The following is a 22,651-nucleotide window of genomic DNA, read 5'->3' on the forward strand; positions in this document are numbered from 1 at the left end:
TTCCCAGCAACCACATGGTGGCTCACAACCATCTGTAATGAGGTCTGGTGCCCTCTTCTGGCCTTCAGGCATACACGCAGAAAGAATATTGTATACATAATAAATAAATAAATAAATATTTTTTAAAAAAAAGACTGTTGGCTACAGAACCAATGGATTTAAATTTGTTATGTGGTAAGAATATAAATAAAAACGGCTTTATTTTTTCCAACACTTCCTATATATTAGTTGCTTGATGTTTTTGAGGCATTTAGAACACTTCGGATAACAATGAATGCTGGGCTAGAAAATTGACCAATACATGTATTCCTCAAAATAGAACCTTTTTGTTTTGTTTTTGAGACAGGGTTCCCCTATGTAGACTGGACTGGCCTCGAGTTCAGAGATTCTCCTGTCTGTCTCCGCCAAAATGTGACTTTTCATAAAAGTCAAACTAAATCACATGAAACCGAAAGAAAAGAGGAGGAGTGTACCCTGGAGCATGAGAGCTGGGTAAGCCAGAGGCTTAGGTCGCCGGTCTTTCTTCAAGGTCGGCCACGAAGCCTTCGCTCACACCTTGAGTCACTAGGAACAGTTTGGCTCAGTCTCCCCGGAAGCCACAAAGGGGCCTCAGGGGAGTCCGAGAGCGCTCGGCAGCAGAGCCCGCAAGAAGAGAGCCACTCGGACCCTTCGGGCCGCACCCGCCGCGCGCGCCCGTCGCTGGGCGGAACCTGGGTGGCGCGTGCTTCCGGTGCGCGCTTCCGGCCCGCGGCGGAGCGCGGGGCGGGGCACCGCCGGCCTCCAATCGCGCACAATGAGACGGCGCTGAGCGCCGGAAGTGGGGCCGAAGGAAAACACGGAGAGGAGCCCGGCCCGGACAGGAAGCGGCGGGGGACCGCAGCAGCGCTCGGTGAGTGCTCCGGGGCGCCGTCTCTTCGCGTCCCTCCCGGACTAGCCTCCGGGCTGGACCCGTGGCTTACCCCGGGCCCCGAGGAGCCCGTCTGCCCGGCCCGGAGGTACGTTGGCGCCGTCCTTCTCGGGCCGCCTCGGCCCGGCTGCGCGCCCGGAGCCCTCGGGTTCGAGTCCGTGTCTTCACTTTGTGTCGGGGCTCCGGCCCTGGCCCCGAAGGGACCCCCAGAACCTTGTCAATGGCCGGGCGCTTCCTGCTTACCAGTCCCCACGGCGCCTTTGTCGCCGGTAGTGCGGGGCCGCTGCCTCCATCGCCTAGGGACTCCGCTTGTGGAAACTGAGGCACACAGGGGTGGGGCAGCCGAATGGGGAAGGAAAAGGAGTGTCATTCCGCGGAAGATTGTGGTTGGTGTCGAAACCGGACTTGTCCGGGGCTGGGCTAAGCTATCGGGTAAGTCAGCTGGCGTTGCCCCTCGATCTGGAGCCCGGCCCTGAGACTGTGGTACCTTGCTGGGGAGTGTTGCTCCTTCCTTCGCCCGGCCGTCGCGCCGGGTCTGAAGTGAAAAGGAAAGCCGAGAGAGGGTTTGGTCTAAATCTGTTCACATAGTTTCGGCTACTTTGACACTTGAAAGTAATTGCCAACTTTTTTTTTAATAGACTTGGGGGAGTTTTGTAACATTGTTGACTTAGGATGTTTACTTTGACGAGAGGTGTTTTTTTTTTTGCTACATAGAAGCTAACCAAGTTGCTACCTTAGTTTGTGAGGTTATAGAAGCATCTTCAAGTTTGGTCGGAACATTAAAGACTGGTTTTTGTGGACATGAAAGGGCTAAGCCTCCTAACTTCAAGAATGCACTAATTATTAGGAATGTGTAGCAGTTTTATTTTTTTAATGGGGATGCGTTAGAGTATTTGGTATGATATCATTTTATAGTTGTTTGTTTCTGCCACAATGCCTTCTTCCAGGTACAAAGTAAGAAAGTTGAAGTCAAAGACCATGGGAGATACAGCAAAACCTTACTTTGTGAAGCGCACTAAAGACCGTGGAATTACTGATGACGATGATTTCAGAAGGGGTCATCCCCAACAAGATTATTTAATAATGGATGATTATGCTAAAGGCCACGGCAGTAAAATGGAAAAAGGCCTTCCCAAAAAAAAGATAGCGCCCGGGAACTATGGGAACACCCCCAGGAAAGGACCATATGCGGTTTCCAGCAATCCATATGCATTTAAAAACCCAATGTACAGCCAGCCTGTTTGGATGAATGACAACCACAAAGATCAAAATAAGAGATGGCTGCCAGATGAACTTGCTGGTAATACAGATAGCTGGAGAGAGCTCAAGCCGGGACCTAGGATTCCCACCATAAGCCGGTCAAGGAAAGACTCCTTTCAAGAAAGTGACGAGTGCTACAGGTGGCCGGACGGCAGAGGCTGCAGAGCAGCCAGAAGGCTGTTTCAGAAGGACGTCGCCGTCCTGGAAGCCATGTCAGAGATGGAAGCAGGAAGCCCTGGTACGCTTCACGTCTCTAGGTTACGTGTCTGTATTGTTTTTTTCATCAAAATTAGTTTTGTTATTTTCAGTAATGAGCTATTTAATGTGATTATGTTAGGGTTTATAGTGCTATACTTGGGTAACTCAACATATTTCAGACGTTGGACTGTCACAAGCTCAAATTCAGGCTGGGCCGCCAAGTAGGGTACTGTCCCCCAAAACTCAAAAAAAAGTAAGGCCCATTTTACATTATTAGTAAACACTTTATAAATGAGGGGGGTCATATGACCTTGGAGGTCACACTGTAATTTCTGAGTAATGTATATGTATTTTTATGTTCATAATTTTAACTTTAAAATGTGTTCATAATGTACATGACAATTTCAAACTAAAAATATTTAATGTGAAGACAGAATAGGCTGCATATATTCCAAAGAGAGGGTGGAAGAGGTAGTGGTGCAGCCAGGCGATGGTGGCGCACGCCTTTAATCCCAGCACTCAGGAGGCAGAGGCAGGCGGATCTCTGTGAGTTCGAGGCCAGCCTGGTCTACAAGAGCTAGTTCCAGGACAGGAACCAAAAGCTACAGAGAAACCCTGTCTTGAAAATAAAAAAAAAAAAAAAAAAAAAAAAAAGAAGTAGTGGTGGGGAAAGAGAAGGTTTGGGGAGAAAAGGGAAGCTGAGCTGCTGTTAAACAAAGTCGCGTGGGGCCTGGGAAGTTGGAATACAAGCATTACGACAGAATTTGAAAATGGGTATTTAGAGGCCCAGAATGCAGATAAAAACAGTGCTGCTCCCATTCAGAAAAATCAAAATCTGTTTCTTTTTCTGAGACAGTTTCATGTAGTCAGAGCTAGCTTCACATGCTTTATAATAATTATACAAATGGTTGTACATTTTTCTAAAAGGTGCAAGTAGATGTTGTGTAGCAATTATTCCTCAAAACAAGAAAGTTATTTGTTTAATTGATGTATTTACTGATGTGAAATAAAAGTCGTAAATTGGATGCAAAAATGTGAAAACTGTTTATAGTATGAAAGTGGACTAAAATTGCTTTTTTAAAAGACAAGTGTCTTAATGTGTAGTGCTAACTGACCTGGAACTTTCTATGTAGACCAGACTGGCCTAACAACGATCCTCCTGCTTCTTCCTGGGCTAGGGTTTAAAGAGCCCTGTCTCAAAAACAAAACACACACACACACCATAAAAAGAACCATAGCCTACAAATCTTAGAGCTGGGCAAACTAGAAAGGCTGTTGTTGGAAGTTGTGCAGACTTGTTTATACAGTGCTGGGTGAGAAAGTGAAACTCGAACTGAAACAAATTGGGTGTTCATTCTATCACTCTGGCCATTCCCTCAGTCTTGTAGGACCTGGAGTCCTGAGAAGGAAATTGAATATTTATTGGTATTTTGATTTGTTTGTTTCTTTTTTAATAATTTTTTTGCATACTTTAAGTATTTCTATATTATAGCATTCATGTAGATGTGGACACTAAATTACATTTGTCTTACAGAAATTAAAAAATTAAGATGTGTGTATCACATTCCTGCAATCTCAGAAGTAGGGAGGACAAGGCGGGAGGATGGAGAATTTGAGGCCAGCCTGGACTACATGACAAGACCTTGGAGAGGGGACGGTTAAGAGTCTTTTTTAGGCCAGGCATGGTGGCCCCACTCATCTAATCGTAATATTTCGGGGGTGGAGGTCAGAGGATCTGGAGCTCCAGGCCAGTCTAGGTTTCAAGAAAAAATAAAGCAAACAAATGAAAAAAAGGGCAGGGAAAGGGACTTTTAGAGTCTCGTACCTTACTGACTGGGCTGGATGACCCACCTTAAAAGGTGAGTGTTAAGCCAAGCTGAGTGTCACATACTGTTATTCTCAGAGTGCAAAAGACAGAGGCCAACAGATCTGTGAATTTGAGGCCAGCCTGGTCTACCTAGTGAGCCAGCCAGGGCTGCTTAGTGAGACCCTGTCTAAAATCACTACTGCTGCTGCTGCTGATATAGTTATGGATCAGTGTTTTGCAACTAGAAATATTAAAGAGGCTGAGTGCAGACCTAAACCCTCTTAAACATGCTCGTCCCCGTTTTCGGAATAACTAGGGAGGCGCCTCAGCAGGTGCGAAGTGGGGTACATTGTCCCTGCATTTGCAGAAGCTCATCTAAGTATGTATGTTTGTATGTATGTATGAAGTCCAGGCATGAGTTTTAAGTTCCCAAGTGAAGAAATTGAAAATTTCCCTTTTGAGGCAGGGTCTTCTGTTATAGCATTGGTGGGTCTAGAATGCTCTATGGAGATAAGGCCACCTCAAACTCATAGAGATCCACCTTCCTCTGCCTCCTTTGTTCCAGTATTAAAGGGGTACACCACCATGGCCTGCAATAATAAGGATCAATCAAACTATGAGATGTGATAAAAAATATATTAAAGTTGATTTTTTAAAACTTTTTAAGTACTGATTTTTTTTTTCTACATTATTGCCCCCTCCCTTAGCCTTCAAATGTCTAATTGTCAGTGTAAAGTATTTGGGGCAAAGTCATTCATAAGCTGACTGGAGGCATCCATTCAAATGTCCTCTGTGACTGGGTTGATGTCCGTATGCAAATAAGATGTGAGGGACTTGGAATGCTCACAGACAGCTGGGGTTGACACCCAGGGAGCATGAAATCTTGTCAGTGGTAGGGGAGCCTTCTTGGCTGTTTTGCTGCTCCAGGGAGCTTTCCTCACAGTTGGTACTGCGAGCCTCGATGGCCCTGTCAGTTCTGTCTGTTCCTGATGTGGAAAGGTGTGTGCCACAGGGGCCTTGTGGGGATTTCTCTTCATTTTGCATACTGGGAGGTACAAAGCTCATTTCTGGTATATTTTAAGTTGCAGTTTAGATCTTTATTTTACCTTGGCCCTGTGTCCTTAGCAAGTCGCATAGTTCTCTGAGTTGGCTCTTGTCACCAACTGCACGATGGGGTAATCTCAGCACTGATGAGGGGATTACTGTAGCGATCACAGGAGGCAGGGCACACAAAAGCACTTGCTTTTTCCCTCCACGTGGAATGAGATGGTGATGCTTGCTGTTGCCATCACCCAGCCCTTTCTTCGGTTCTCCCTTGCCTCGGCGTCCCAGTGTAGCAGAGTGCACAGCTGATCACAGCTGCAGCTAATTATTGCCAGTTGATGGGTTGTCTTCCCCAGGCTGCACATCGTGAGGTCTTCGGTGCCCGCGTGCATGTTGGGCAAGTGTTCTGCCACCTAGCTAAGTTCCCAATCTAGCAGTGGCATTCTTTATTTTTTGTAAGATGTGAATGTGTGTGCACACCTGGATGGCTGTCTGTACACCATCCATATATAGCAGCCCGTGGTGGAAGGGAGGGCATCAGGTCCCCTGGAACTTGACTTACTGATGACTCTGAGCCATCTCTAGCCCCAGCAATGGTATTCTTTAAGATTGGAAGTCCTGCATTTCCTTTTCTATCCAGAATTCCCTTCTGAAATTAGCTAGTGCATTGCAATTGCTATACTGGTAACGAGTTCCTCTGAAGGCCAGAGAGAGGTTGCTTTATGCAAAATCTCTCCCAAGCACTAATTTATGAAAAGTCAATAACAACCATTCCATCTACTTAATCAGAATTTTTAAATAGATTTATTTTATTATTTATATAATAGATTTGTATTATTGTTTATGTGGGTTTGTGCATTGTCGATGCCTGCATAAGCTCTATGGTCCTGGGAGCACACCCCAGGTCTCTGCAGGAGCTCCTTCCAGTGAGCCATCTCTCCAGCCCTCATTCAGAGGCTTAGCTCGGGGATAAATATTATCTTAGCCCCACATTATGCTTAGCATGCATTGTCTTTCAGAACCTGATAGGAGTCCCAAGGCCACGCCCCGTAGTTTTTAAAGTTCAGTCCCACAATTATTGTATGCTTCACAGGTTGAAAAGTAGTTAGCTTGAATTTGTTTATTTGTTCTAAGGATTATAGAACTAACAAAGAATTTATAACTTTTATTTCATCTGAACTTTGATTTTTTTTTTTTTTTTTTTTTGTCTGCCAGTTGTTTTTCCCCTGTGGAATATGCTCAATGTGCCGGTGGTATTTTAAAAAACTAAAGCCAAAGTAAAGTGGGAACTGTGTGTTCTCAGTAAAACTTTGGTTTGAATTTTTTCTTCTTAATGAAGAAACCCAATTGTGATTGAAGGCTAAATTTGTATCTAAATGATTTCATGCAGTCACATAAGAAAATGATCAATTTCTGAGCTCTCCATGTCCATGCAGTGGTGTCCATTCTCCACCGGGAGTCTTCACTTAAAACAAAACAAATATGAATACTTGTCTTGAGAACACCTGGTGCACTTACAGTTTGGTTGAAAATACTGTATGCGTACATTATACATCAAGTGTATTGGAACTGCAGTTACATCTGCCTTCAGCGGGAGACTTTGACTGTTGCATGATTGTGCTCAGCAGCGTAATGCAGTGATTTATGTGGATGGGTGAATGTAGAGAGTGCTTTCTCCATTGTTCAGTGTTCAGGCGTCCCTTGCCCATCACTGGAGTAAGTTCCTGTGGGCTGGGGGAGAGCACAGGGTCTTGCACTTGCCAGCATATGTGAGGACCTACGTTCAATCCCCAGGGCTGTGTGTAAGCAAGTGAGTGCAAAGGAAAAAGTTGTACTTCTTACTCCAAGTGATGGTACTCACCACTGCCACTGTTGTCCCCTAACTTAAGAAAACAAGAAACAGCGGTCCAGACCTCGGAAGCCACGGAGGACTAGAAATGAAGAGAGTGAGCAGGATGGAGAGTTGGAAGGGCCTGTGATTGACGAGTCTGTACTTTCAACAAAGGAGCTGCTGGGCTTACATCAGGCCGAGGAACGGCTGAAGAGAGACTGCATCCACAGGCTAAAAAGGGTAACATATTTGTGCATACATTTTCTGGGTCATATCTGTTTCACTTTACACTCTTAGTATTTGCAACATTTGCCTCAGTGGATTGGGTTTCCACTTCTTTATCCTTGTGTAAGTCTATATGTTAAGGGATAGACACTCAGTGTGGTTTAAGAAAATCAAGAGTCACCGCCATTGTAGGTAGGCAAGAGTGATGTTCAGTTTTGAAGTGATGGGGGAAACCATTCTTCTGGCTAATTTTGTTTCTCTAAATGTTTGGAGATACATTTTTTTTGTCAATCTTTTCAAACTGTAGCGACCACGAAATTGTCCTACAGCAAAGTACACCTGCAAGCTGTGTGATGCTCTGATCGACTCCATCCCGTTTGCTCATAAGCATATCAAGGAGAAGAGGCACAAGAAGAACCTCAGGGTGAGTCTGGCTTCCTTACACCCCGGAGACTGCTCCACTGCTCCCTGTGTTTGCAGGGTAGCCCTGTGCATTTCCCCAGTACTGAGTCAGGATGTAGGAAGCCACTGGCAGGAGGCACATGATGTCTGTTGTTCATCCATGTTCTTGTCTCCTTATTCCTGCCTGCTCCTTCCTATCCATATTAACTACATGGTGCGTGCCTGGGTGTGGGTGTGGTAGGCTGAAGACCACCATGTCTAAGATAAGGAAAGCACAGAAGAGTCCAGAAAATTCTTCAGGGTACTGTCTCAGTGAGAAGTGAAAGGCCAGAGTACATATGAGCCTTTTTAATCTTACCATTGATATTACAGGAAAAGCAGGAGGAAGAGTTGCTCACCACGCTGCCCCCGCCCACACCCTCCCAGATAAAAGCAGTCGGCAGTGCCGTTGACAGAGTGGTGCAGGAGTTCGGTTTACACAATGAAAACCTGGATCAAAGGCTAGAAATCAAGCATGTCATGGAAAGTGTCTTCCAGCACAAACTACCAGGTATTTTCTAGATTCATTGTTTCTGTTTAGCAAGAGTACCTCACAGTTAACGTTACTTCACCTAATAAGAATTAACTTAGGCCAGGCGATGGTGGTGCTCGCCTTTAATCCCAGCACTTGAGAGGCAGAGGCAGGAGGATCTCTGTGAGTTTGAGGCCAGCCTGGTCTACAGAGTGAGTTCCAGGGCAGGCTCCAAAGCTACACATAGAAACCCTGTCTTGGGGTGAGGGGCGGGGAGAGAATTAACTTATGGCCTGGGCACTGGGCTGCTGCCTATAATACCAGCTTACCAAGGCAAGCTTGAGGCCAGCCTGGACTACATAGCCAACCCCATCTCCAGAAGCAAGGCATTACTAGGACTTTTTTTGCTACATCAGAAAACGCCCATTTTTAGTGTTCTGGTGTTGGTGGTGTTTTGGTATGTGTGGGCAGTGGGGAAGAGGAGGGGGTGTGTTCATTTTGTTTTGTTTCCCTTCTTTCTTCTAGTGGATTGGTCTGGTCTGAAATTTGCTATTCAGTCCAGGGTGATCTTGAACTCATGAATCCCCTCCCTTAGTTTCTTGTGGGCTGGAATTACAGGCACGTGCTATCACATCTAGCTCTAGTGTGTGTGTATATATGTGTTTCTGACTTTTCCCAAGGTAACAGACAACTTACATGCACTGTCATTATATGTCTCTTTCCATTATACATTTTATTGTGTGGCTAAATACGGTTAAATACTCTGTATTATTGAGACACTATGAGGTCTGTGTATGTTTGGTTACTTTTTGATATAAATTAGCATAGGGGTTTTTAGTTTGGTTGTTTGTTTGTTTTGCAATACTGAAAGCAAACCAAGAGCCTTTTGCAAATGTAAGACATGTGCTTTGATATTGGCTGAGCCACATCCCCAGCTCTTATTTTTTAACTAGCCTTATTTATTAGACTATTTTTATAGCATTAGAGATGAAATCTAGAACCTCATACATACTAGGAAATTCCACTATACTGAGCCCTAGCCAGTTCATCAAAAAGGTATCCTGAAGTAATTTTTAGGTTATATGTGTCAAAATAGAATTATATTTAAATGTACATGAAAGAATTGTATAGAAACTGGGTTTTGAAGCCTAGTGCATATTATGTGCTATTGTTTTGTTTACTCTTGCAATGATTTCCAAGTTGTGTCTGTCTTTTGCCTCTTTATTCTTTTTTTTTTTTTTGTTTTGTTTTGTTTTTTTCGAGACAGGGTTTCTCTGTGGCTTTGGAGCCTGTCCTGGAACTAGCTCTGTAGACCAGGCTGGTCTCGAACTCACAGAGATCCGCCTGCCTCTGCCTCCTGAGTGCTGGGATTAAAGGCGTGCGCCACCATTGCCCGGCTGCCTCTTTAATTTTAGAGTCATCGAGTTATGAGGTTAGCTTTCGAGGGACAAGCTGTCTGTAACATTTAAGGCTGGGGCAGTTACTGCCTGACAGTCATTGTCCAGTCCTGCACAGCAGCTGACTCACCCACACATTGGCTGGACCTCTGTAGGCAAGTGACTGAGGAGCTTAGTGGGCTCCGGAGTCTTTCCTGTGTGGCAGAATTGCCAGTGAATAGCAGACAACCCCATCCAAAAATCCCACAAGGCCCCAGCACTTGGAAGGCTGATGCAAGAGGATCATGACGTCCAGGCTACCTGGGGCTGCTTAGTGAGCTGCATGCTGAGGGAGGGAAGAGAGCTGGAGTCATGGCTTAATTACATCACGACTCTGAACTACTCATACCAAAGTTATGCACATGACGGTCATAACAAGCAACCAAAATTAAAAGCACTTCCTCTTTTGTTTTTCCCCTGAGACAAGGTCTCACTGTGTAGCCCTGTTTGGATTGAAACTCACTCTGTAGACCAGGCTGGCCTCAGACTCAGAGAGCTGCCCACTTCCTCCCAGGTGTTGGAAGGAACTACAGGCGTGCCCCACCCCGCCCGGCACACTGCTCTTTTAGCAAGGTGTGGGTGCAGACGTGAGTCACCTGTGTGCGTTTATAGCGTTAATTTCAATGCTTCTTCCACTGTGCCTAAAAGACTCCCCATCAAGGGGAGCTTTATCATTTAAAAAAAATTAAATGATTTGAGTGACTTCTTGGGTTTCACCAGTTTTCCGTAACAAAGTATATTCAATTTTACAAATAAAATTTACTAAAGTTACAAATGACCAGGAGATGCCCTTATGAGGGGATGAGTAAACTCCATCTCTTTCCTCAACTTTCCAAATGTGGGGACTTGGGTGTGAGCCTCACCACACCCAGCTTGTCACAGTTTAAATTATTCTGTAGTATTTTGCAAATGATTTTCAGAAGTGGTTGTGTTCTGCTCAAGGCTTTTGTTCATGCAGTGGTGATTCCTACTGAAAAGTCACTTCAGAGCTTCATATGGTGGCAGTTCTAACGCCTAGGAGGAGGTGGGGCAGGGGCACCAGAAGTTCACAGTTGTTCTCGGCTACAGAGGTAGTTAGGTGCCAACAAGGCTACTTGAGGCCTTGCCTCAAAGACCTGTTCCCTCACAAAAATGGCACTGTTAGCTGGGTATAGTAGACAAGCCTGGGGTTCCAGCTTTTGGGAGTGTGCAGCAAAATGATTGCCCCAGAATCAAGGCATGTAGCACAAACTCTAACTGGTGTTAATAACAAAAACCCAGAGTCAGATATAGGGTTAATGCTGAAGATCAGAGAAGCAGCAGAGTGCCAGTCACTAGAGAGTTCTTTTACCTCTACCAATGCTCAGACCAAAGGGCTGATCCTGTCCTCAGACTGCATCTCCAGACTGCATCTGTCTCCACCAAATCTCAGACTGCAGTGAGCTCTTGTGTCCTCCCTCCTTATATTCCTCTCTCAGCCCAGCCATCTCCCTTTCTGTTTCAATCTCCCTAGTGCTGAAATTAAAGGTGTGGAACTCCCAAGTACTAGGATTAAAGGTGTGTGCTACCATTGCCTGGACTCTAGTGGCTTAGCTCTGTGCTCTGATCTTCAGGCAAGCTTTATTTTTTAAAACGAACACAGTATCACTACAAAGGCAAACCTGAACAACAGCAAGAACCCTTACTTTTTAGTGAAACCTACTCCATATACTAAGTCAGAGCTCCCTGTGCATTCTGACATTAGAAAGAAATGCTTGTAGTAGCTCATGATGTACTGAGGTTCTAAAACCAGGGGACTTTTCACATTCCACATCAGGATTTTAAAATGTGATCGTGATCACAATGTGATCATTAGAGGCTTCAGAGCCCGTGGCAGGGTGGCTGGAGTCAAAAGGCTGAGCAATGTCTTTGTAGTCCTCCTCTGCGAGTATCTGGGCTCGGATGGTCTTGCTTCTGGGCACAGCTTTGATGGTTTTGGGTTTTAAACAGCAGTGTTTGGTTACAGCTTTTGAGAGATTTTAACTGTGACTCCCATATACTTACTTGTTTCTAGACTGTTCTCTTAGGCTGTATGGATCTTCCTGTAGCAGACTCGGCTTCAAAGACTCAGATGTGAACATTGATGTTCAGTTTCCAGCTATCGTAAGTACAAAATGATGTGCTGGACTTTGCAGTCACCAAGAATTCTCTTATTTGTTTAGCTTTTAAGAAAGGTTTTATGTTTACATGCTGGTATGAACTCACTCACGTGCCCTTCCTACTCTGTGTGTGTGTGTGTGTGCACGCGCGCGCGCGTGTGCATGCTTGTGCATGAATGCCATGTGTGTAGGTGTCCATGGAAGCCAGAGAGCATCAGATCCCCTGGAGCTTGTGAGCCACCTGGTGTGAGTGCTGGGATCTGAACTCTGGTCCTCCAGAAAAAGAAGTGCTTTAACTCCTGAGCCCCTGTCTTTATTTTAAGCTTGTTTTATTGTGGAGAACTTGGCCACATTTGTGTGTATTTTCATTTGGCTGGGCAGACCTGCTTGGTCTTAGAATATCAAGCCAGTTGGTGTCCTTATCTTTTCTGTTCCTCTCAAAATGTACACAGAAGTCACTTTCTTCTTTGTTTTGTTTGTTTTTTGTGACAGGGTTTCTTGAAAGCTTGAAGCCTGTCTTAGAACTAGCTCTTGTAGATCAGGCTGGCCTTGAACTCACAGAGATCCACCCGCCTCTGCCTCCCTGGTGCTGGGATTAAAGGCGTGCACCTGGCAGAAGCCACTTTCTTAATGGAGTGGTGGGTGTTCTTGGGGACATCAGGGGCAAGGCTTTTAGATCTGAGAATTCTCAGGATTTGATTGCTGATGAGCGAGTCTCTAGGGCTCCTATGGATTGTGAGGAAATCAGGCCTCACGAAGCCACTTTGTCACCATGTTCCTTTCTAGGACTTTAGCTTTGGCTGGTGTCAGCCTGCTGTGGTGCACAGTGGCATAGGCTTTTCCAGAGAGCGTGCTCTAGACTCTTGGCTGTCTGATGGCAAAAAGTGTAAATTCTTTACAATGTGACCTGGATGTGAATATATTTTGAGACTTAAAGTGTGGCCGTGACAGCTCTCCCTGAGAATTTTCATTTTTATGTCTTCTGTCTGTCTGCAGCTTCAGAATTTTATTATTTTACTTTACAGATTTTCATGTTTATTTTTCTACAGATCTTTTCTACTTACTTTTGAGGTGTATGGATCTTGCGAGGGTGTGTATGTGTCTATGAATTCAGAAGGTTTAAATTCCCCTCATAAAACCAACCTTTCTATGACAGGAAGGCAGATATTCAAATAGTGTATGTTTGAAAACATGGTCTGGAAACCTAATTAGCGCCCAGTTCCCCTTTTATGTATTATTAATAGTAGTAATAATAATAATAAAATAGTGATGGACCAGAGAGATGGCTCAGTGGGTAAAAGTGCTTGACCCCAAGCCTGATGACTGGAGCTCCATGTCTGGTGCCACAAACTGTCCTCTGGCCATATGTATGTATGTCCCCACACATAGGAACAATGCATACATACAATTTAAAAAATAGGCTTTTTAAAACAACCTCATGATGGAATCCTGTAATCCTAGTACTAGAGAACTGGAGGCAAGAAGATCAGGAGTTCAAGGCTAGCCTCAGACAAAGCAAGCTGGAGGCAAGCATAAAGTCAGGACCACACACACACACACACACTCGCAAACTAGCTACGTAAGCCTTTGTTTTGGTAAAATGTGATTCCCAAAGACATGGATAAGTCAGAACTTTAAGCACAGAAAAAACTTAGATTATCCGTTTGCCCACTCTGGTTCCCACTGTCTTTTTCACAACTGGTCTATGCTGTTTGTTAAAAATACAGATTCTGAGACCAGGCATGGTGGCACATGCCTTTGGTCCTAGAGGCAGGTGAGTCTCTGTGAGTATGAGGCCAGCCCAGTCTACATAGTGAAGTTCCAGGTCAGCCAGGGTTACTTAGTAAGACCCTGTCTTTGAAACAACAACCAGATTCTGAGGTTGGATTCCTTGATGGTCTTGCTCATAGTCTCTCATTCCTTGCTGTGCTTGATTCTATAGCTACCTGATTAGGTAACCCATAAATTTTACTTCTTTTTTAAAACTTTATTTTAGAGTGTGTGTGTGTCTGTGTTTGTCTGTCTGTCGTCTCCATGTAGGTATAGGTGCGTGAGTGTAGGTGTGCCTTCAGAGGCCAGAGGTATTAGATTCCCCATAGGAACTGGAGTTACAAGTGGTTGTGAGCTGCCTAATGTGGGCGCTAGGAACTGAACTCAGGTCCTCTGGAAGAGAAGTATGTGCTCTTAACTGCTGAGCCATCTATAGCCCCAATCTTAATAGTTTTTTAAGTTTCAAATTCTACTAAGTGATTTATCAGAGTAAATCCATAGTAGTTATTTTGATCTGGTATCATTGATATAGCAAATTTTCACTAAGTCCCTATTGCATGTAGGCACTGTGCTAGTTTGTAAAGGACAAAATAGGCCTGGTTCTCTGGCACTTGTAGCTAGTCAGGACATACGCTGTTTCTTCAGTGACTGCTGTGCAGAGAAGCAGGACTCAGGGACAAGCTCTGGGAACAGACTTAGCTTCCCCAAAGAAGGCACATTTCCACAGAATTCCGCTTAGCCTGTAGAGACCTGGGCCAGTTGTACAGGATCTTGAAGACTGTGTAGTAAAACTTTGACCTTGACCTAACAACAGTGTGATATTAGCAAGTATTTTAAGAACCTATGAATTGGGAAGGTGGCTCACACCTGTAATCCCAGCATTCGAGAGCCAGTAGTAGGATTCCTATGAGTTTGAGGCCAGGCTGAGCTGTAGAACAAGACCTGGTCGGAAAAAGGCTAGAGTGACAGCTCAGCTGTTCAGTGTTGATGCTGCTTCCAGAGTATCTGTGTTTTCATCCCAGACCTCAAATCAGGTGTTTGCTACTGCCTACACCTGCCTCCTGTTTACAACTGCCATATGCCTCCTGTTCTGAGGATTTGACACCCTCTTCTGATCTCTTCAGGGACACACACACACAAATCTAAAAGTAAAACACCTCAAACCAACAACATAAGAAACAAATTTAAATTTAAAGGATCCATTGGAGAATCTTGAAGGGTTTTGGTCCGATGTGGAACAAAGAGAAAGGGATATTGATATTGATATTGGAACGTGTAGCTGTGTATTGCAACAGTGTTTCAGAGTGAGAGGAACATTGTTGCAGTAGAACACCTTCCAACCGCCATTGAGACAGCTAGGGGATCACTACCTCAGGAACGAGTTTCTACATAGTTAGCCAGTCCTTTACCCACACCCATGCCTCCTCACGGACTCTTGGGTGGCTTTACACACAGGCTAATGACTATTCTCTTCACCTGTAGCAATGTGCATTTCTTATTTGGAAAGCAATTTGGGGAACTTCAAACTGTATTATACCAGAAAAACAAAAATACTCAGGGATTATTTCATGTATTCATTCATTTATTTCCTAGATGTCTCAGCCAGATGTCCTCTTACTTGTTCAAGAATGTTTAAAGAACAGTGGTAAGGCCAAATTCTTCCACATTTTGCTTCTGATTTTGTCTTCTGTCTATAAATTTGAATATATCTTACTACCAAACTGCAAGTAGGAATTTCACTTTTAAAAATTACTTACATGGGTAAAATCCAAAGCAAAAATAAAAGTAAACGCCCTTAAATTATTAGCTAGAGTCCAGCTAGCACTCTGCAGGACCAGCAGTCAGCCAGTGGTTAGGTTGACAGCATTCAGGATTAGTGAGCCCTAGACTGAGTGAAAAATTCAAAAATCTGTGGTATTTACTGTTGGGAGTAAATGCATAGTGATCTGCTTCATTGTGTGGTTTAAACCAGCCTTTCAAGTGGTGAATAGGTATGGCCCCATCCGAATTAATGAACTCAAAGACAATTGTTCCCAAATGGGCTCATCAGTTGTCTTGTCCAATACAATGTCCCCCTTGGGGCTTATGGCTTTTTCTCAGTAGCTAGGCCTCTTCGGGGATGGTACCTTCCCTTGAGTTAGGTGTTCTTATTCTTTCGGTTTGTTATAAGAGACATTTAAACATTTCATCTTGTTTCAATCGGTACATATTTGACACTATGATTTAGTAGCTTTCGCATCACTTTGTCTTTAGTCTCTGTGCATATTTCTAATTATGTTGTCCACATAGCGTTTAAATGCTGCTTCAACGCTGCAGTCCTGGTCAAACACTAGCTGTGAAAGATTAGGGCATTCTTGGACACAGTGCTCTCTCTTCCTAAGTCACCTGAGGGTGGTTTGTATAGTGGCCTCAGGCCCCACTGCTCTTGAGCTTTCCCAGTTCTGCATCTTAAAGGTTTGAATTAACCCTCTTGATTGCTTTTCCTCTTTCCTCAGACTCCTTTACTGATGTTGATGCTGACTTCCATGCCCGGGTGCCCGTGGTGGTGTGCAGAGATAAGCAAAGGTCTCATGTCTTTAAGCTATTTTATATGATTTATTGTATTTGGGTTTATTTTGAGATACAGTCTAACAATATGTAGCCCAGGATGGCCTTGAATTACTATGTAGCTGAGGATGGCCTCCAGCTTATGGCTGTGTGCTTGCTTCTGTGCTGGGATCACAGGAATGTACCGCTATGCCCAGCTCCTCAGATCACCAGAGTCACAAGTACTTGGTTAAATCTCAGGCTTAACTTGTAAGTTCCTAACCTGGCTGTTACTTGTACTTGCTGGCATCTTCCCTGTTCTTTTATTTTTAGAAGAAAAGGAAAATAAAGTGTTGGAAGTATCTTAACAGATTTCAGCTAACCCGGCCTGATTGAATCGTTGCTTCCTTGTAGCACCTTTGCCATTGTCTTCAGTAGCATTTGTGCATCTGAGCTAGGGATCAGTGTGGAAAGCACGGACACTGCCACTTACCGGCAAATCCCTTTGACTCTCAGGACACTCTTGTACTACTAGGATGGGCAAAGCAGGCCTTGGATAATACTTCTCTTTTCTTGTGCTCTTTCCAAGATATTTTTAATACTCAAAAATAGCTGCCTTTTTTTTTTTAAATCCAGTTTTGGGGTTGGTGAGATGCTCAGAGGTTAAGAGCACTGGCTGTTCCTGCAGAGGAGCTGGGTTTGATGACCAGCATCCACTTGGTAGCTTACAGGAAACAGGGATTCCAGTTCCAGGAATCAGAGCCCTCTTCTGACTTTCTAGGGGACCATACATGTGCACGGCACACAATATACTTACATTTAGACAAGACAGTCACATGCATAAAATAAAACTCCTTTTTTTTTAAATCTAGCATCTTAATGAAGCTGCTCATGATTTTATGCTCTTCTTTAGGTTTTATTGTTGGTGTAAATTTGTTGATGTATCCCTATTTAACACAATTTTTTCTCTTTTCCCTCCCATCCTTCTCCTTCCCCCACTAGTGGTCTTCTTTGTAAAGTGAGTGCAGGAAATGAAAATGCTTGTCTGACCACAAAGCACCTAACGGCTCTTGGAAAACTAGAGCCAAGGCTGGTTCCTCTGGTGATTGCATTTAGATACTGGGCAAAGGTAGGATTGGGGGGATTTTGTGTGTGAGTATCTGTTTTGGTTTTGTTTGTTTGGATTTTGTTGGGTTTGTTTGATTGTTTTTGTTTAGTTTTGGCAGCCCTGGCTAGCCTGGAACTCACTACATAATCCAGGCTGTCCCCAAACTTGCAGCTATCCTCCTGTCTCTGCTTCCCAAGTGCTGAAATTACAGATATGTGTCACCATGCCTGATGTCAGACATGTATTTACAGGCATCAAGAGAGTGGATGTCAGAATATTTACTAGAAACTTGAACATACACAGAAGAAAAGCTTGGCATTTCTACTTCAGTGTGACATTATTCCTCAGAAGATAAAATGAATTATAATGCTTATTAAAAATCAGATTTGGAGCTAGGCGGTAGTGGTGGCACACACCTTTAATCCCAGCACGCAGGGCACACAGGTGGATCCCTATGAGTTCCAGACTGCCAGGGCTACACAGAGAAACCCTAGCTTGAAAAACCAAAGGATAAAAAAAGAAAGAAAAGAAAAGAAAAAAAAATCAGATTTGGGACAAACTTGTAGAATATAACCAAAGAAGTTCTATTTTAACTTCTTTATTCTGAGGCATAGTAATTTGACATAAAGCTTTTTTTAAAAAAAAAAAATTATTTATTATGTGTACAGCATTCCTTCCATATGTGCCCGCAAGCCAGAAGGGGGCGCCAGGTCTCATTATAGATGGCTGTGAGCCACCATGTGGTTCCTGGGAATTGAACTCAGGACCTCTGGAAGAGCAGTCAGTGCTCTTAACCACTGAGCCATCTCTCCAGCCCCTGACATAAAGCTTCTTAGACTATTTTCAGAAACATATTCAGAGACTCCAGAAAGACAAAAGTACTGTAATTGTCCTACAGTTCCGTAGTCTTCTAGATAAGTTGTTGAGTTGCAGTGTCAACATAAGCAGCCCCAAACGAAGATCACATCATGGTGATAAAATGGACAGCTGGCCGGGTGTTAGCACATATCGATAGTCTCAGTGCTAAGGAGGCTGAGACAGGAGCCTGAGCTACTACATACCAAGACCCTGTCTCAAAAAGACAGCCCAGGAATAAAATACCCAGTTAAAAACAGAGGGTTCATAAGCCAAGGCTTTACTGATTCAGGTATAGCCATGCTAGAAGGTTCCACTTCTTAAATCTGGGATAAACAGGGTTCCCCATTTTTAACTTGGTGAATTGGAAAAACCTTACAGGAGCTGGGGTGTAGCTCAGGACAGAGTTTGCTAGTACAAGTTGCCTATGGGTTTAGTCTCCAGCCACCCCCAAACAAGCATCACTAATGTGGGTTTGATTTGTTGCAGCTTTGTAGCATCGACCGCCCTGAAGAAGGAGGCCTGCCGCCATACGTGTTTGCTCTGATGGCCGTTTTCTTTCTTCAGCAAAGGAAAGACCCTCTCTTGCCAGTTTATCTAGGATCATGGGTATGACACTTTCTGGTTTTGCCTAATAGTGATCTTATTAAATTACTTCTGAAAAAAATCTAAACACTTAACCAGATCTGAAGTATCTGATTATTCTACCATACTTTCGTTACCGAAATATTAGTGTTTGATTACAACATGTCTTTTTAAGAAATACCAAGAAAAACCAAATATCCATGGGGAAAAGGCAAACATTAAGCCCTTGTACTCCCTAGTTACCTCAGAATGGGTCAGACACCTACGGAAAGTCAAAACTGGAATGCTCAGAAGTGAAGTCTTCATAGTAAGAGTTTCTAAGAAAACTAAAACTATAATCTATATCAAGTTTAAAAATTAGGGGCTGGAGAGATGGCTCAGAGGTTAAGAGCATTGCCTGCTCTTCCAGAGGTCCTGAGTTCAATTCCCAGCAACCACATGGTGGCTCACAACCATCTGTAATGGGGTCTGGTGCCCTCTTCTGGCCTGCAGGCACACACACAGACAAAATAATTGTATACATAATAAATAAATAAATATTTTTTAAAAAAATAGTAAACATTTTAAGTTCTAAAAATTTTGTTTTCTACAAAACATTAAGGACAGGATAGGCTCCATGGTAGAGCTTTTTCCTGGTCATACAAAAAAAAGAAGAAAATTATGAAGACCAGAAATAATAGCACTGACTTTAAGAACACTGAATGCATGCATCTAACGAAGACACACTATCACTCTCTGTCTTCCAAAGTGTTTCTGGGAGAATCGTTATAGAGCACTGCTCTCTCCAACCATTCTGGGTGCTATGTTAGAACAGCAAACCAAACAATGCATGTCATAAACGTGCATACCCACCTGGGTGAGGTCTTTCTCATGCTCTAGTGCATGTCTGTCAGATTGTGGTGTCTTTGAGAAATGAGAGAGGTGGCAAGGGGAGGCCTTTAGAGAAAAGGGGTGGAGTCTGTGGCACTGGGAATAGAAGTGTTAGGAAGGCCAGGAAAAGACTGACTTCTTGGGTAAAGAGGAAAGCAGGACAGGCAGGAGAGCTCTAACTCTTCAGTAGGATTGCTGTCAGCTAAGCCATTGATTGACAACCAGTAGGTGTACATTTGGGAACAATCCACATCTTAGTGTGTTCGTTAACTTGTTGATTACATGTGATGGTTGTGTTGTCAACTTGGCAGAATCTAGAATCACCTGGAAGACAAGCTTCTAGGCATGCTTAGAGGGGTTGTCTTCATCAGGTTGATATGGGTTGAAGGAGAAAGCTACCTTCACTTCCCTGCCATGATTGACTATGAGCTAGAATAAACATGTTGTTACTCACGTTGCTTCTTTCAGTGGTAGGAAAAGTAGCCCAGGCACTATGACTGATGAACCCCCACATTGTGTAGGGAGAGAACTGTCCAGCGCTCCATAGTGCCTCTCTGAGCTTAGCACCCCAAACCTTTTCTTCTGCAATGCACTGGCATTTTCATTAGTAATGTAAAAAATACACATAAATACTTTTGGACTTAGTAAGAATTTGTGAAATCTAATGTTTTATGGGGTAGTAATTCTGGGAATTAACATGCTACCATCACAAATGCTCTGCCACGGCGTCTCCCTAGCCTCTGTGTGCATGTGCGGGCATGCATGCATGCAGGTGCCTACAGAGGCCAGAGGCATCAGATCCTCTGGAGCTGTAGTTACTGGTGGTTGTGAACTATCACATGGGTGCTAGGAATCAAACCTGTGTCCTGGAAGAGAAACCAGTGCTCTCAGACACTGAGCCGTCTCTCCAGCCCTGTTTGGCTTTGAGACAATCTTGCCAAGCTGACTAGACTCTCCTTGAACTCCTGCTTTTCGCTGAGAAGCTTGGACTTCATGTGTGTCCAGGTACACCACCCACCCCTGGAAGACTGTTCTGTAATGAGGGTGGTCTAGATGATAGTTGCATATCCTCACAGTGCTGATAGGAGCAATTCCTGGCCTCCTTTGAAATTTTTTGAACATTGTGCCATTAGCAGATAAATAATAGCACCAGTACTTCGTAACGGGACTCCACTTCTCAGGATGCTGAGGCCTAGAGAGATGCCTCAAACTCTCAAGGGCACATAGCTAGAGGGAGCCAAGGCTAAAGTGTCATCTACTTTTAGAACCAGCAGCTTCAAATACTTGTTAGGCTATTTTGTTTTCTCCAAGGGTTTTGTTTTGTTTTGGTTTGTTTGTTTGTTTCCAGTTTTGTGACAGGTCTTAGACATGCCAGGATACTGAAAACTTAAGCAAAGTCACCATGGCTTTTGCAAATAAAAACCCTGCTCTTTACCCTGAAAAGATACTTAAATTATCAAATCTTAAAGGTAGTTGGTGAACTGATTTGTTTTTTTTTTATTTTTGTAATTTTTTTCATTATTGTGTGTAGAAGTCAGAGAACAACTTTCAAGAACCCCCCTACTCCATTCTACCTTGGGATTGACTTCAGATCATTAGGCCTTTTGCCCACTGACCTATCTTGCCATCCCCAATTTTACGTTCAGTGATCTGTTGTGTGTGTTGAGTTTTTACTCCTATGAATATTTTGAAACCCTCTGTATCAGAATTGTTCATACTATATAGTAAGATATGTCTAATTATTTTTTTCTAGATTGAAGAATTCTCATTAAATAAATTAGGGAATTTCAGCCTTAAAGACATTGAGAAAGACTCCGTGGTCTGGGAGTACACCGATGACACCACAGGGGGCGCCAGCACTACAAAAGAGGAGGCCCCCAAAGAGACGCCCAGGAAGACGGGGCAGGTCTGTTCTCCCTGGTGTCGGCTGTGGTGTTCCCGCATCAGTCTGTCCCCAGTCTTGTTTGTCCTCACTCTCTTTTGTTTACGTTGGTTTGGGTTTTGGAAACAGGGTCTTGCTGTCTGACCCAGGGTAGTCTGGAGTTTGTGGCAGTCTTCCAGCCTCAGCCTCTCAAAGCTGCCAGATGTGGCTTTATCGTGACTGGTTCATTGTACCTAGGAGTGGGTCTCACTACAAACGCCGTTTCTCTGCATGATTGTAATATGTTTTGATCTTCTTCATTCCTCTGCTACCATTTCTTGGTCCACCTGTCCCCTACTACTGTTCCTTCTCCGTATCCCAAATAGACCCCTTTTTACTGACCTACCTTATTCCGCTCTTCTGCTCTGCATATGAGACAAAATGGGATTCCCATATTTGTGAGACTGGCTTATTTTAGTGTGATAATCTCTAATTCCATATATTTTCATGCCAACAACATAATTTCCTTTTTATGGACAAATAAGATCTCATGCCATTTAGAGAGACCTATTGTTTTCATCCATGTGGGTTTTTAGACTGACTCCATAGCTTGAGCTGTGTGAGTACTGCACTGGCAAACATGGGTGTGCAGCTTCTCTATAGTAAGCTGACTTTGAGTGTAGGTCTGGGTCATATGGTTGGCCCTGTTTATTTCTTAAGGAGCTCACATATTTATATATTAGCTCATGTCTGTTTCATTTCCTTGTCTATTCCGCCTCTTGAATAAACAAGTGATGAGAAAGGTTGAAAAATTGACATCACGAATCCATTTATTTATATGACTTCTTCTATGTGCAGAGACCTTTTAAAGATACTGAGTAGAAGAATCCTTTGATATAAGATGACTGTACTAGCCATAAAATACTTCTAAGACTGGGGTTTGTGGTTCTAAGCCCAGTGTATACTAAAAGGTCATGTCACTCCTCTAGTCCATGGTTTATGGAACAGTGGTGAGCTGCGGACTTGTTTGTGGGCAGCAGCCTAGGCTCTTGTGTCCAGCTCTGCCTTCCCAGCTGTGTTCTTAGGTCCCTTAACTCTCCCGTGCCCCGGCTTCCTCCCCACAAGGGATCTCGGTGCCCGCTCCAGCAGTCAGTGACTCCTAGAGAGTTTAGCTCAGTGCTGGGGATGTAGTGCGGTTGGCAGCACTATGCTGCTCCTGTTTGGAGAGGAACGCTCTCTATGGAAAGAAAGATTAATGCCAGTGGTGTAGACACTTCACATCTTCTAAGCTCCTTGCTATGAAGCTTTGAAGGCTTAAATGAGAGACTTAAAAATCCT

The 22,651-nt window shown here is 43.8% G+C and overlaps 1 protein-coding gene across 8 annotated transcripts in view; it reads left to right on the top strand.

The window, feature by feature from the left end:
- Positions 1-800: 800 nt before the first annotated feature.
- Positions 801-22,651, top strand: part of Tut7 (terminal uridylyl transferase 7) — a 51,219-nt gene continuing 29,368 nt past the window's right edge. For 3 of the 8 annotated variants that reach the window (XM_075969395.1, XM_075969400.1, XM_075969398.1), the window contains exons 1-11: positions 801-889; positions 1,855-2,405; positions 7,106-7,287; positions 7,580-7,696; positions 8,047-8,224; positions 11,654-11,742; positions 15,102-15,153; positions 16,004-16,073; positions 17,037-17,163; positions 18,487-18,606; positions 21,206-21,358. In XM_075969395.1, the coding sequence (XP_075825510.1) occupies positions 1,886-2,405; positions 7,106-7,287; positions 7,580-7,696; positions 8,047-8,224; positions 11,654-11,742; positions 15,102-15,153; positions 16,004-16,073; positions 17,037-17,163; positions 18,487-18,606; positions 21,206-21,358 (1,608 nt within the window). In that variant the 5' untranslated portion in view covers positions 801-889; positions 1,855-1,885. Of the gene's footprint in view, positions 1,340-1,854; positions 2,406-7,105; positions 7,288-7,579; positions 7,697-8,046; positions 8,225-11,653; positions 11,743-15,101; positions 15,154-16,003; positions 16,074-17,036; positions 17,164-18,486; positions 18,607-21,205; positions 21,359-22,651 lie in introns of all 8 variants that reach the window. The other 5 variants (XM_075969393.1, XM_075969399.1, XM_075969394.1 and 2 more) reach the window with 4 other exon arrangements.

Source organism: Microtus pennsylvanicus, chromosome 4 (genome assembly GCF_037038515.1).
Source record: "Microtus pennsylvanicus isolate mMicPen1 chromosome 4, mMicPen1.hap1, whole genome shotgun sequence".
In the NCBI taxonomy this organism is placed as follows: domain Eukaryota; kingdom Metazoa; phylum Chordata; class Mammalia; order Rodentia; family Cricetidae; genus Microtus; species Microtus pennsylvanicus.